Source organism: Limulus polyphemus, unplaced genomic scaffold (assembly GCF_000517525.1).
Source record: "Limulus polyphemus unplaced genomic scaffold, Limulus_polyphemus-2.1.2 Scaffold2173, whole genome shotgun sequence".
NCBI lineage: Eukaryota > Metazoa > Arthropoda > Merostomata > Xiphosura > Limulidae > Limulus > Limulus polyphemus.
Genome location: NW_013667783.1, coordinates 32,378 through 48,728, shown reverse-complemented (window position 1 = coordinate 48,728; position 16,351 = coordinate 32,378). Strand labels below are relative to the sequence as shown.

General features: G+C 30.7%; 1 protein-coding gene across 1 annotated transcript in view; it reads left to right on the top strand.

The window, feature by feature from the left end:
• LOC106466163 (beta-1,3-glucosyltransferase-like) overlaps positions 1-16,351 on the top strand; it is a gene marked incomplete at its 3' end in the record, with an annotated part of 63,206 nt that overhangs the window by 16,028 nt on the left and 30,827 nt on the right. Inside the window, exons 3-4 of the mRNA XM_013926406.2 lie at positions 798-910; positions 5,180-5,259. Of these exons, the coding sequence (XP_013781860.2) occupies positions 798-910; positions 5,180-5,259 (193 nt within the window). The remainder of the gene's footprint in view (positions 1-797; positions 911-5,179; positions 5,260-16,351) is intronic.

Here is a 16,351-nt window from a genome sequence, read left to right as displayed (position 1 = left end):
TACCTGACTTTTGGTATGCAACTTTTATCATAATTTCTGTCCAACTTTTATGGACTTGTGAGGTTTTACTGGGTGATTTTCATTGCCAGGTTGAAATTTGAAGGCATAACAGGTAACTTGTTAACATATTTTACGACCTATGGTGGTCAGTACAAGCAAGTCAAATTTATTGTTTCCAAAAAAAGTGTGAATTACCTCCTTTGCATGTAGATTGTTTCTCACCATCATTCATTGAATCAGGTACCTGGGGTGGCAGTTGAATCTCAGGGAAATGAAAAGCAGGTATCTCTTGTTCTCCTCACCATCCTTTGCTCAGGATGTGAGAATATGATACATTACATGCAGATCCACTTTGAAGATAAATTGACTCTAATTGTGTGATAGTTGTAAAACTTGTATAATTTATACATTTTCACAGGGATAGATATAATCCATTAAAGGAATCATTCATTATTTTGGCTATCACAGTTGAAGATATTTTTATTTTATTTAAAAAAAAAGATAGCCAAGGTTCAAACTAATATGTTAGTTAAAAGCTCTTTATGTTTTTTCTTCATGCAATTTAACTTTCACTTAGACTGAATGCGTAATGGATATTGTATTATTATATCATTAATAGAAAAAACTTTTATCTGCAGTTAGTACATCATTCTTTTCCTTTTTCACTTAAACCTATCTGTTTCAGTATAAACAGTATTTCTGTGAAGGCATTGAAGATCAGTTTTATACTATATATATAAATTATTTTTCAGTTGTTAGTACAGGTTAAAATTTTTTATCATATTTTTTTCCACCAGCAAGCTTAGGACGTATGGTATTTGTCATATTAAGTCAACCAAACAAATACCATGCCAGCTTGGCAGAGCAAAGAAACAAAGATCTGCTGAAACAGGCTCAGAACAACAACATGGTGGGAGTTTTTATTCTATTGTTTGCTTATGTGTGGAGTGTCATAAAATATATGATTTTGAAACATTATAAGATTTAATTGATTATAAACTTCTTCACGGTATTATAGTACAAGAGTATACAGGTAAAAGTACTAATTCATATTAAATAAAATGCATTATAAATAATAATTTACATACTTTTGAAGATAATTTTCTTTCACTTTCATATTGCACTATCAAATTTTGATAATTAAGTATGAAATAATAATGTTTTAATTGAACTTTACATATTTTGTTATTAATTGAGTTTCTAAAATAATGCTTTACAAGCACTTTATCTTGCTTGGTTATTCTTCGACTGGTCAAACCGTTATACAAGGTACAAAATAAAATATTATAAGTAATCCTTCCAGTAATGCACAGCTTACTTTTAATTCATAAATCCAGAAGATATTGAGTTAACTTCAAATCTAAGGTGTACATACAACACTTTGATGATAAACGTATAGTTTCATATATTATTGTACGTAACTATTCCTAATAAATCCTTTGCCTTACTTTCACAAAAATTCTACATTACTGTATTTTTAAATTTTGTACTTATTTTTAATTTGTAGGCTTACAAATAATGTCTGTCTTTCAATTTCTAGGTATTGTGTCTAATGTTTTATGTATCTTCATGAACTTTGACAAGCTTTCAGTAACCATTACAAGTTTTATTGTGTACAAAATTCAGATTTTTAAGTTAAATATTTTTACTAAAAATTTGTCCCTGAATGTATGAAGATAAATTGTTTAATGTTCTGAGTGCACACAATAAGATTTTTAAATTAAGTATTTTTACTCAAAATTTGTCCCTGAATGTAAAGTAATTTTCATGGTAAGATTAAAAATACTTTCTGCATCTGAAAATTGCCAAATTTCATTTGCACAGTTTATAAAACCTTCTAAAAGAATATTAAACTTTTTTTTGTTGTTTTTTTTTTTCTAGAAAAATTTTAAATTTTATGTTTTTTTTTTTTAATTCTATATGAAGGCAGTCATTTTGACCAACCTTTTAAACACCATAAAAATTAGGAAATAAATTTAAATTAGCGGTTTTTCTTTCTAGAATGACTGCAAATTGTAACTGGGGATTACAGTTGTTTATCTCAAATTGCTTGAAGCTCATAACAGTATATATCTGTTTATACTTAATTTTATTGTTTTATTGCCCTTTGACCCGTTTCTAATTAATAATCCTGCCACACAAGTTGTAAGTCACTTGGCGAACATGTAGCTCATATTACCATATCAAATTACGTAACACATGAGCTACTTGTGAGTAGCTCGTGAGTGTATCTAATGAAAATTTATCTTTTTTTTTTATCTTACCTAATCTACTCTTATCTAACCTAATATCTTTCTAATTTTTTTCATTTTAGTTACTTTTATAATAATAATAGACAATTCTTTTTACTGAAAACAACATAATACAGTATGCCATTTGATAGATTAAACCTTGGGTTTCTATTGGTTATAGATAATATAGCATAAAATTTCATAGAGAACTATTGGCAATTTGTGAAAAGAGGATGTTACAGGTGAGCGTGATAAGTGAGTTTTATTTTCTAGTTTATGACTCCATAAATGATTAAGGTTGAAGGATATGAAAATTAGACATGGTCTTAGTAATATTTCTATATTATAATGAATAATTTACATTAAATTCCATACTTTTCAGAGGACTGATAAGTAAATTAGAGGAGCAAGATGATCTAGAGAACAAATGTCACAATTTTCATAGTAGGAGAGATTGAGGATTTTTGTAAATATTTTTTTTATAAAATTAAGAACTTAAAACTTATATAATATTGAAATTTGAATCATTAACTATGTTTTGATGCCACATTTACACATATACAAGAATAATAAAATAGTTTAATTAAATTTTTAATATAACTCTAAAACATTGTGACATTTGCACATTGACCTACCCATGGTGAGAGGATTAAAATTACTGAAAATAACTTGAAATAAGTCTTGCAAAGAATATAGGGAAAAGAAGGTCTCCTTCCGTCCCTCTTGATCAAGTCAACTTTATTAAAGTAATTTTTATTTCATGAGATGTATATTTTAACATCAATTGATCTGATGTATAATCCTAGATGAGGGAGGCAGTACTAACCTGTGTTACTTTCAATGATTGTAGGGTCTAAATAGTTCAAAAGCAGCACACAATTTGAAACTGATTTTTATACAACTTCTGAATTTTCACCATCATAAAGATTCAAGAAAATGGCATCTTTTGCTTTTGTAGAAGGAAGAATAGTAATTTTCTTCTTACCTTTTTTTGTTTTCTTTAAATTCTTTTGTGGAAACTCTTCGCCCTCTTTTCCTTGATAACTCTTTCATTGGATACTTTATCAAAGTTACATCCACACTCACTACAATTATTGCATTTGAAAAACCTTTTCACTTTGCTGTTGCAAGAAATAGGAAACATGAAAGTCGTATTTCTGATGTTTCCTTACTTTTAATATTCCGTTTCTACATTTTAACAAAAAATAGGATGTAAAAAAGCAATCAACTCAGCATTTCATTTAATTGGTAAATATCAGTCAGATACTTTTTCTAAAACTAGTTGACCAACAGAGATGAAAGCTGCCAGTCAGTCTGAGTGGCTACGAAACCTCTGTGAGGGTAAGCTGTCTTTGTACATGCATATTAAGTCAGTCCTAATTCAAAAAAAAAATTTTATAAATACCCAGTCTTTATTTTTAGTGCCATGTGATGTGTCTGAGCTCCAATTTCTTTACTTCAGAATTCTGAGATGATAACTCGTTTCTTAAAACAGATTAACCATCTTTCACAGCGCATCTGCCAAAGAGATTTGTATGCCACTAACCTTGAGGCAAATTATTTTATGTAAACTGCACCATTGCGTGATGATGTCATTATGTGAGAAAAGCCCTTTACCAATAGGAGGATGATACACCTCCATACACACTAACTAACCCTATGAATTAGCATTTGTGAGTCTTCATTTCTCCTAAGTATTGTACTGTACAGACTTGTATAACTTTCTCACCTGTGTTCAATTTATTGAATCATTAATTGTTAATGAAACTTTGATTTTTGTTTTCTTTAGCTTTTCTTTTCAAAAGCTTTAATTTTTTATCATGAATTCTTGTGATTTATACTTATACCTTAGTATGGGACAATTTTCTCACTTATGTTGTATTTCTGCTGTGAATTTTAGAGGCTCATTAACTTGTCAGGGTCATTGCAGCCATTGTTCAATGTGTTGTAGGCTACTACGTGCTTAATGGGCCTCCTACTCCTGTCTTGTCAGCCAAATTTCCTTTTCTCAGATCTGTTAGTCTATGACCTTCACCTGATTTGCTTTGGGCATACTTTACTATTTGTGAAATGACCTTAACATTTCAGTCTTTCCAGATTTCTGGATCTCTTTTTGCCTGTGTTCATTATTATTTTTCATTTTCTCACTTTCTGACCCATGATTCATGGTTTTATTTTGTCTTTTCTTGCTAGTTATTAGGTTTTATACTGTTTCCTTTATCTAATAGCTTTCTCATGCCTAAATGCCTCGTCCCCCTCTCATTTGTGCCTCCCTTTGTCCCGATTTGTAGGTTTTCCTACCTTTCTTTTTCTGAAATGAAAAATATTGGTCAAGAGAAGGACAAAAAATGTTCAAGATCTTCCCAGAAAAAAATGTTAATTACATTTTTTCTTCATAGAATGGAAGCTCTAATCTACATCTATCATTCTAGTATGTTTTTAGTAAATTTGAAAATTTTCAGGATATTACGTATTTTAGGCTTATCACCAATCTGGGCTTGATTTGGTCAGATATTTAAAGTTAACATAAAGAGGTAGAAAATAGCATTTTAAAATAAATTCTAAAATCAAGTCCTATTTTTCATTTGTTTCAAAAGAATTATGATTGAACTTAGTTTTTAATGTACTTTTTTGTAAATGCAGTTTTGGACTTGAATAGGTTTTGATATTTAAATAAGCTAAATGAATAATTGCAATAATCAGGGAAATTGTTTTGTTTTTGAGAAACAACTGCATAAATTAATAAAAGTAAGAAGTTTAACATAGTTAGATATAAAAATTACTTATGACCAGACTGAATTCTTGTGTTGGTTAAGTTGTCTAATTATATTTTTTAGGTCATGTAAGTTGAACATTTACAAAAGCTCTATAGTATCTGCCCAAAGTTATGTTATTGTTTTATATAAAAAGTTTGCTGAATATCATTCTTTTGTTTTTAAATTATATAGCATCCACCTGTAATCCATATGACTGCCCACGATTGGCCAGAAGTGATTGGCTCATGGACAGTTTTTCCCCTTTTGTCAAGGTATGTCCGTATGTGATTCAAGGTGAAGTAAACAGGCATTAAGCAGTTGTAATCACTCAAATAGTTCATAATATTTTTAGGTCTCACCAGACAGTTAAACGGTTTTGATTTAATTATTGAAAATATTCTTCATGTGCCAATAAAAATAACAAAAACAGTTGTTTCTCATTAACTTTCATTAGAAGCTCAGTCAGTTTGGCATGTTTGTCACCCCAAAAATTGACCTTTTGAGTTTCCATACTATAACTTTAAATACATTTTATGTATTTTCATTAAATTTCACGAGCTTTCAGTAAATATTATGTCTTTTTTAGGCAAAAAAAATCAGAATTTAAGAACTTAAAACTTGTAGCTAATAAATCAAATATTATTATGTTTAGATACCACGTTTATTCGTATACCATGATAATAAAATTTGTTTAATTAAATTTTGAATGTAACCCAGTAAAATCTTGGGACATGCACAGAAAAGGGTGCCTGTATGGAAAGAGTTAAAGTGAGATTCTAGTTAGAAAAGAATGTGTAAGTACTCTAATACTGTCATGAAGCAGAACATATCACTGAGTATCATGTGTGTATAATTATCAGTAAATAAGTACTTTCACTGCATTGTTAACCATTTTAAAATCGCACCTCTGGAGTGGAGATGTGAGTGAACATTCATGGCATCAAATGATAGCCATTGAAATGACAGAGATAGGTTTATCACTTGAAGAAAGTTTCTAAATCAGTAGTATGCAAATTGTGGGCCTACATCCTAAGAAAAATAACATATCCAGCATTAAATGTGGTTTCAGGAGTTAATTATATATGTAAGTGATAGCTACATTAATATCAGGAAATTAATACTTAAACTTTGATTAGTTATTTTTTGTACAGCATATTGTTGCACATAATTCTTTCATTGGGAAGTTCTTCGTTCAATGCATGCTATAAGAACTAATTGTATTATTTCCTCCTTTAATGTTTCTGTAAACCTGAAGTTGAAAACTGTTGTGAATTGTTGCTGGCCTTCATAACAAATGATGTTTAAACCTTTCTAACTACAGTTCTACGATTAACATACAATAATTAGCTTACAATTTCATGGCTGTAATGAAAACACACTGACTGATTCTTATGCTATTTTCTTGAGTATTATCTTTCAGTAACTGTACTTCCTGTCTCAACTAACTCATTTTGTATCTGAACATCATCTTTTATGATACACCATTGTTTTAGAGGGTTCTAGGACTAACCTGAACCTACATGAATTATCAAAAACCCTAGCTCATTCTAACTAGCAAATAAATTACAACACAGAAAATATAGTTTACAACACTGCTCCCTCCCTAGATTGTGAAGTACCTTCAACAATTCTAATAGAGAAATAAAACACTACACTAAATAGTCCATTTACCAGGCCTTTTTTTTTATGGTTTTTCTCTTCTGGGACCAGTGACATAAAAATGGGATGGCATCTTGTCCCTTGTTGTCACTGGCTCTATAATTGGTTGAGGTCCCACTGACAAGTTTTCTTTGTACTTACCCAGTTAGCCATTCTCTCATTGAAATTATTCCAAAAACAATCACAACGAATTGTCTCTCTCTGTCTTTATCCTGTGGACCACTTAATTAATTCTTTTTAGTGCAACATATGGCCCATCCCAGCAACTCTTTAACTTTGGAGCTTATCTTTTCTTGCAGTAGGGATTGTACGGCCATATCATCCAGTTTCATCAGGATTAACATAATCAGGACTTACAATTACACTTGTCATAAGTCATTAGTAAAAGAGTATTAAAAAGTTATGAATTTTAAAATGTAGTAAGGATCCTGCTGTAATGTGTATGATATGTTTATCATTTATATTGTACCTATATATATATATATATATATATATGTGAATTTTTATTGTGATGTCAAAAGCAGATACCCACAGACCAGCCAAGACCATTTGGCCTTGGATTTTCTTTCATTTTCAAAGGCAACAAGGCCCCAAACAAATTCATTTGAGGGCACTAAGGCCACAGTACACATTAATGTTAATGGAATAGAAATCAGTTTTCCAATTAGTTTAGTAAATATGGCATTAATGTTTTTTTCATTGTGGACTTGGGAAGCTGGCCTATCCTTCCAGATTATGTTTATCAGGTAGGTGAGTATTAACTTTAACCAATGAGACTTGTAAAGTAATAGTACATCAGCTTAAAGGTTAATAAGATTCCTAGTTTTTGCCCCCTTCTGACCCCGTATGATATTTGATCTGAAAATCATATACAACATTTAGGCACCTCCCTCCACTTATTAATTTGTCTAACTTTGAGAAGGATCAAACAAAATCCCTGGGAGGAGTAGCATTTTAAAGGTTTCCAGGTTTTGACCTTAGGTGACCTTAACAAATTTCAGGCATCTTTGTCCACTTACTAATTTATCCAACTTTGATAAAGATCAGACTTACACATAAAGAGAACAAGTGCTTTATAAGATTTCTAGAGTTTGCCCCTCTTGACCCCAAATTATCTTTGATGTAAGTATTGTATAAACTTTTAGGTACTTCTATCCATTTATTACTTTGTCTAACATTGAGAATGATCAGAAAGAATCCCTAGGAGAAGGAAAAGTTTAAAGGCCTAAATTCTACCAATAAAATTCAACACCAACATGTCTGACTACTTGACCAAGATTGATGAAAATCAATTACATGGTCTCTGAACAGCAGCGCTTTGAAAATATATTTCCAAACAATGTTACTGCTAGTATTTTTGTATTTTTTCCCATAATTTCAAACCTAGGGTAGTGCCGATAGACAGTAAACTAGGCCTACATTACAATATAGCACATGGTCATAACCTATAAATCATGTGCCATCACACATTGCATTGTGCAACTTGCTATTTGTAATTCAGTAACATTAACCCTAGCTAGCTAATGTAGTAGGTCTAACCCTTTGGTGGGTTCACACAAAATTAATCGAGCTGAATTATTGACATATCCTATTATTTTCATTTTTTAAATAAGAGGGAATTCTCAATAGCCATGGCATTTAATTCTTTTAGGTAGGATTAGATTAAATTAATCTGCGAGACCTTTTTTTCCATTTCATTAACCATATTTTTGTGTGCCAGAAATACTAAGCATGGGGTGTATGGTATACCCAATTCAGTTATATTATTCATCAGGATCTCTACCAGTCTATCCTCAAATTGAAATTTTTTTAGTCAGGTTTAGAGCAAATTAATCTATGAGACCTTTGGTGTGGTCAAATACATCAATCGAAAGGGTTTGACCTCCTGAGTCATAAACTGTAATTAGGTCTCAAATTGATTAAAAGATGGAGCTGTGAGGTAAAATTTGTACTTGAAAAACAACTCTGAGCAATTGTATGAGCCACTATGCTGCAGCTAAAAATTAGGATGTAATCTGTATTATTACTGAACGAAAAAAAGTTACAATTTCTTGCACTTGGCTGCCACAGAAAATGTTTCACAGCATTCTCCCTCTTAACTCGGCATGTTTAATGAAATGAGTACTTGCAGTCTACTGACTTTGATCATCGCATACTGCTGTTGCTGTGGATCTTTTTGTAAGCTCTGCAGGTTGTTTGAGTGCCAATTAGTATTGTTTGCTACTACTAAGAGACTATAATATGGTATGACACAACAAACTGCACATATGTTTTACTGCCGATCAAAGCAAAACTTCACCCCATCCACTACATGCAATTTATATGATATATTATTTGTAACAAAGTAGTTTCTGTAAGTTGTAACACCAGTGTTTGCAATCCTCAATGATTTTTTCTTTTTTGTGGTATGCAATACAAATTTATATTGTGAGGGCATGATGGCAAAAGGGGTACCAAAGAGTGACCATGGTGTCTGTGGATTTTAGTGATTTTCTGAGGGAACCACAGCCATTTGGTAAAATATGGCTGCAATAGTCCAAGCTATCTAGGTGCTAGCCCTGCTGATGTGATCATGTAGGTAGGTAATAAATGAAAAAGTTGCTGTTTTAGAAATTTTCGAATTGTTATATTGGAAATATTAGGGACCTTTTAAACATATTAATATATATTTGCATAATATATTGTAACCAATACTTTGAATGGCTGGTTTTTCGCTTAGGAATTCGATAGGGTGGTTTTTTTGGCACATGAATTATTTGAAATTATTGTCGATCCCTACTATCAAGACACATGGTAGGGTGTCGTGTGGCCAAAACAACCTGCTGTAGGACACACTGTGTGTTATTAACAGGAGTGATAGTTTAGCGATTTTTTCACCTTCTGTATCTTAGACTGTGGTAATTCAAACTGTCACATATTTTCAGTGGATGTGCTCTACTGGACTCTTACTTCACATATCAAATTTCAAGGCAATCCATTAAGAATTACCTGAGATATAACATCTCCAATTTGGATATATTTTCTTCCTATTTTTTTCTTTGCACCAAAAGTACGGAAACTTTTATTTGCTAGAAAAAACATACTTAACTTTTATGGATTTGTTTCAAATTTGGTACACTGAATCATCTTTTCAACGTACAGTTAGGAGTCTCATATGATGTAAATATAAGCCACATGTGCAAAGTTATTCAATAAAAACTGCTCAAATTTAAAAATTGTTTTGCACACACCTACGATAGTCATGTGAGCTATCAGTCTAACGTTTTTTACTACAGCTTCACTTAAGAGTAAAAGTGGACTGTTTTAGTTTTTTTGTCATTCAGATTAAAGATATCTGACTTAGAGCAGCAAAATTATAAGGTGAAAGGATGTGCAGATACCTAAATATTGGTTAGGCCAAACAAACTAGATTAACAGTTTCTAGCTCAAGTTTTCAAAAGAAGCATACAGGTGAATGGTTATTATTGATTATTTATTGCCAGCTTTTCAGCACAAATTTACTAAATTTTATGAAATTATCCTAATTAAAGAGCATTTAGCATCATGTGATGTTAGCTTAAGCAATTAGCATAAATAATGATGCTTGATATGGCTGTACCAATTGCATGGGAATAATGACAAGAAACTGTTAATCCAAATTCCTTGGTGTAACTATAAAGGAAGCTATTAACACTGTTTTAGAGAGGAAAAACTACCACCGTATATTTTAAAGAATCTGGTTGGTTCTGTAAAGTAAAGATCTGTTTTGCATAATAGGATTGCGATCCCAAGGCTAGTGTGGGTTACTTTCAAGTGTCACTTTCATACTTGCTGTGTTTTGTTGGTGTATATTAAGAAAAAGTCATGATATCTAATCAAAAACACCTTAGGTGTGAAATATAAGGTGTGGCCAAAAATAGCATTGGGTGTGCGACTTAAGGAATGAAATCAAAATTAGCTGCCAAACTGGTAGCTAGTCTTATAGCATTGATAAAAATTTTACAGCAAATATTCATTCATTAGTTAGCCAGACTGCATTTTTTGTTTAACTTGGGCCATGACGGTGGGTAAAAGTGTATACGTTTGGCCACCAGTTTTGATTTCCTTCCTTTAAGTCACACACTCAATCCTTTTTTTGGCCACACTTTGTTTTCACACCTAAGGTGTTTTTGATTAGATTAAGAATTACTGTACATAAAATTAGGCTTATTACATTTTTAAACGCTACATTCTTAATCTTGTCCCTTAAGGATTTTCAAGAATTACAAGAGTGTATAATAATAGTATCTCATCCACACTACATTTGTCATATCCATTGCTAACGATGCATTTCACTTGGTCAAAAGCTCTTCAGGCTGACTAGGATACAACAAACACATTAGTGGTTGGAACACTATTTAAATAAACCTCTTTTAATCTATCATAATCTTTCTTTTCTGGCTTTTAAAAGGTGTACACACCATAACAATTGTTTCTGTATCATGTGGTATTCCACAAGCAAAATATGTAACTGCTGGCACTGATTAGTTGTAAGCACTCCGCAAGTCTGGCCATAAAACTCTTGTGAGGTGGTAAGCTGTCTTTATGTAAGGATTTGATATCTGATTTCCTATGTCTTTTATCAAAGGTGTCTACGTCTGATGTTCTTTAGTGTGGAAATACTACCTATACAGTCTTAGATCTTGCAATGTCTTATCAAGATTTGACTCAAATCTAATCATTTTCTGTATTCATGGTGACATTCTTATTCTTCAAGTCCTCAAGAGTTCTACTAACCATTAATCCATTGGTTCTATTTCATTCCAGTCACTAGATTTAAATTTATTTTTAACAAGTTCTGGTATGAATACTTAACTTCTCTGTGGTACAATGATTGCTGTCCTTGTTGTCACAGGAAGTCCAAACTCAAGCATTGTAGTACAGAAAGATTTCCTGCTCATAGATTGTGAAGCTATTTGGAGCTAGTGTAACCTCACATTTATGACTTTGTATGAAGTCAGTTCCCAATTTCCCACACATCATGAGGCATAGAGAAGTCTGTTACAGTAAGAGTAACATTTAACTTTCCTCATGCTGAAACTTTATGTGCACTTGCTGTTTACCTCACTCCCTCTTCTTTCTTCATATGTGGAGGCAGTTTATCACTTTTCATTGCCAAATTGGGTGTAACTATTGTACTTGTAGAACCAGAATTATTTACTATACTGCAAGGCTTCCCATTAATAAACCCATGGAATCATGGTCTGGTTTCTTAAACAATGAATATCTTATTTCATTTTGGGCAGATGTATTTTCTTTCAGCTGAACTTTGGCCCTTAAGCTATTTCCAGTTTCCCAATGTTTGGTTAGCCTTTTGTTGTCCATTTGATCTGATTAGGGTCGAAAATTCATTCTTGAGGTTTTGTCTTTTAGCTGGCCTAACAGATGTTGATTTCTTATAATCTTGGCTGTAATGGCCAGGTTTTCCACATGTGTAATAATCACCTCATTCTTGTGTATTTTGCCTGCAAGATTTTAAATGCAGTTCTTGGCAATATGTCCTTTGAAACATTAATATTTTGTTATTTATTTCCACCATTCTGTATAACTAGTTGTCTAATTAATCCTTTTAGCTCTTCAGTGTGAGTTGATGTTTCATTACTACTTAATCTGATGGTTACATAACTTTGAGATGATTCTTTAGTTGTTTATCTGTAGCCTTAATGGGTTCTATTTCCATCATTAACTGCAGAGCTTCCTTTAGCTCTTTTCTTATGGGTATTCTTTTCTGCACATGTCACAATGTTTTTTTAGAGTTACATTTGAAATTTAATTAAACTACTTTAGTATCACTGTATATAAATAAAGTTAACATCAAAGCATAGTTAATAAATATGTTTTTAAGTTCTTAATTTTATAAGGAAATGGTTTTGAAAAATCCTCAACCTCTCCTCTTCTCTAATTTATTTACCACTCCTCTGAGGAGTATGATATTTAATGTAAATTACTCATTATAATATAGTTATTACTAGGCAAGGCATAATTTTTATAGTCTTCAATTTTACTTGTTGACGGAGCTGTAAACTATAATATCAGACCCACTTGTCTTGCCCATTTGTTACATACTCTCTTTCACAAATTGCCAGTAGTTCTCTTTGATATTTAATGCTATATTATCTTTAACCAATAGAAAGCTAAAGTTTTAATCTTTCAAATGACATACTAAATTACATTGTTTTCTGTACAGAGAAATGTGTATTTTCTTCTATTTCAAAATTTTATTCTTACAGGAAACACATTGACGAGCTCAGATGAATTTTTAACAGCTCTTACTGCATAGTTAGAAAGCCAGAATAATTATGATAGTTACAGGACATTTGCTTTTTACACATTATTATTCTGTGTTCTTAGATGCATTATTTAATTACATAAATTATTATTTATAGTAGTAGTACCATTGGTATTGAAAAAAATAGGTTTAAGTTTCATTGGCAGTCAACAGCAAATATCACGAGGACCCAGGTAAGTCCTATATTTCTTATTTTTCATGTGTAATCTTTATTTATTAGTATAAAAGTAACTAAAATGTAAAAAAACTGAAAACTTACTCGATTATATTAGGTAAGATAATGAAAAAATAAATATATAAAATTCTTCATGAGTTACGTTTGGGAGCAGCTTGAGCATTACATAATTTGATACAATATTGTGAGCTGTACATTTGCCAAGTGATTTGCAATTTGTGTGGTGGAATTATTAGTCAGACATGGTTCAAAGGTCAATAAAATAAAATAAAAAAATAAATAGATGTATACTGTTACAAGCTTTAAGCTATTTAAGATAAGCAAATATAATTTTTTGTTACAATTTGAAGTCATTCTAGAAAGAAAAAAAGGGGTAACTTATATTTATTTAATTTTTGTGTGGGTGGTAATGAGGTCAGTCAAATTGACTAATCCTGTTTAGAGTTAGGGTAAAGAAAATGACAGATAAAATATAAAGTTTTAATGAAACAAAAACTGTTTGAAATTTATTTAGGTTTTAGAGATAATGCAAACGAAATTTGACAACTTTCAGATGAAGAAAAGTATTTTCAATCTTAATATGAAAAAATCAATTTGCACTCAGATGAGTCAACACTTTAAGTTTGATTCCACATGTTCACAGAAAATGTTTTATTCAAAAATACTGAACAAAAAAAAAAATCTGATTTTTCTGTGTACAAAAGACCTGTGATGTTTACTGGTACTCTTTAAAATTTCATGAACATACACCTACATTATCAAAAGTTATAGTATGACTAATCTCATGGTTACTTTGGTGGTTACAAATTAGGTGCAGTGCACCTCTCTGATATGGAAAGAGTTAGAAATGTATTTCTACTTTGCTTCAGCATGATTCTCATATCCTTCTTGTATGGCACCTGTAAGTTGGTCACATGCCAATGAATTCATCATTTCACGAGGAGTATCTTAGTTCATGGGCCAGACCCAAATATTTTACCAACTTGTACCACCTAAGGTGGCAAATTTTCTTTGTGTTTTTCAGTAGGTACATGTCTGGAGATGTTATTTATATGTGATAACCTTTCCTACTTGGTAGCTTTATGGTTGTTTTTTAATTTCATCCTAACCTTATTAAGATGGTAGATTGGCAAATCATATATATATATGTATATATTTGCTGTTGGAATTATGTCTTCAGTGTCTTTGTTTTTCCATCTATTCAGAAAGGAAGCCTCTTAGACCCTGTATACTGAAATCTGGATACTGTTGTTTGATATAATTACTGCCAACTATGTGTAATGAAACATATATGCTATAAAAATATGTATCAGTAGTGTTACGTATTATAGTTTCAGATAGCCTAAAACTGAGTTAAATTGTAATTTAAATTTAGTAGTTACATATATGCTGATATATTTCCAATTTATGATACTTGCCAACAAGATTGATATACACAAGTTTCTTTTTCAATATAAATATGTTTTAATATATAAACAACAATACAATTTACAATAACAGTTATTACTTAATGAGAATAACAGCCACCTCCTACTTCTTAAACTTTAAAATTACAAACTCTTTATTAAAGAAAATTTTTCAATTTTCGGTTATCATCCAACACTAAGTAGTAACACCAACTTGTCCATGTAATCATTAATCTAATCATTTCCAGTTTTTTATTTGTTTGTGTTTTGACATTTCACTGAGACTTTTAATTAAAGATGCAGTGGTTGTTATGTATATTTTATCTTTCCTTTATAATGTTTTTCTTAACTATGTTTTTAAACATGTATCTGCCAAACACTTTACCATACATTCTGTTATACTATTATTGTTTAAATTTGTTTTCTGTCTAAGCTTTTAGTTGTATCAAAAATATCTCTCTTAATAGCTGTGAATTAATGAGGTTTAATTGCTGATGATAGAATCTGAAACAATTCTGAAACATTCATAAATAAAGAAGTTTTTGATATTACCATGTTTCTAGTATTTATTATAAGTTTTTTTGAGGGAACTCATTAACAAAAATATATTATTAAACTCCTAATTCATAGAAGTAATAAGCTCTTATTCATGAAGCTAAAAGTTAGATTTCTCTTTTTGAGGAGAAGTTGTTAAATTCTGTTCAATGGGTGGTACCTGGTTGGATAACTAGAAAAATTATAAAGAAATGTTCTGTTCAAACTTATGAACAAAGAAAGAAGCATTATTTAAAATTCCTTTGCATATATGAAAAAATAGTGTTTGGCCTTAGAAATATAAAAAAACAGCAATTAAGGAAAGACTTGTTAGTTACTAATAGGTACAATAACAGCATAGTCTAGCTATAGAAATAGAAAGAAGCCTACATTTTGATTTAAAAAAAGATATAGAAATAAATTGAAACCTTTTCCCCAGTTTATGATGGACCCAGTGTTTTAAATTAAGGGTAAAGTTGAGTTAATCAACTAAAATTGTCATATATGTATATAATGATTACCAATTGTGTGAGTGATTTAGTCAAAAATGTAAAATAATTTGTTTTAACTTATCTCTGAAGAAGGAATTGAGAAACCTAGTTTTGTTTTATTTATGGCACTGAAGGTTAATTTTAAGTTCAAATCAAAATTGATGTAATCATTTTTCACAAAAAACAAAAAACATAAATTAAAAAAATGCAGGTATTATAAAACAAACTTGCATCAAGTTACAAAATAGTTTTTCGAATAAAGGGTTAAAAACTTGTTTTAAATTTCTACTTTTACACTGTACTGCTACTTTTGTTTATACTAAGAATTAAACTTTATGGTCATCTTTCTACTTATTATAATATATGTCATTTAGTTTTTTTAAAAGTTGTGCAAAATCACATTTTTATAAGAAGCTTTGTATGCTCTCTTTATTGTTTAAAATCTTGGTCAGTCACCAGGTGTCATACTCTACTACTTTTACCTAACTTTGTAATTTTATCTTTGTAACCTTAAATATTTTTCTCATACAACTTTAATATGTTTTATTTGTTTAAACTTCCTTTTGTGACAGTATATTAGACCTTTACTAGGCTTAATTTTAACATATCAGGTTTACAGTTTTTAAATGTTAAAGAAGCTGTCAGTTTATAATTTTTAGGTTGGTACTTTGTCCAGAATATGTTTATGTTATTGTCATTCACTGGTGACTGTGTGTGTGTTCATTATTTAACTTAACTACTTGTTATTATTTTGGTACCAATTCTAATTTTAAGTATTTTGTAGTTTCTATT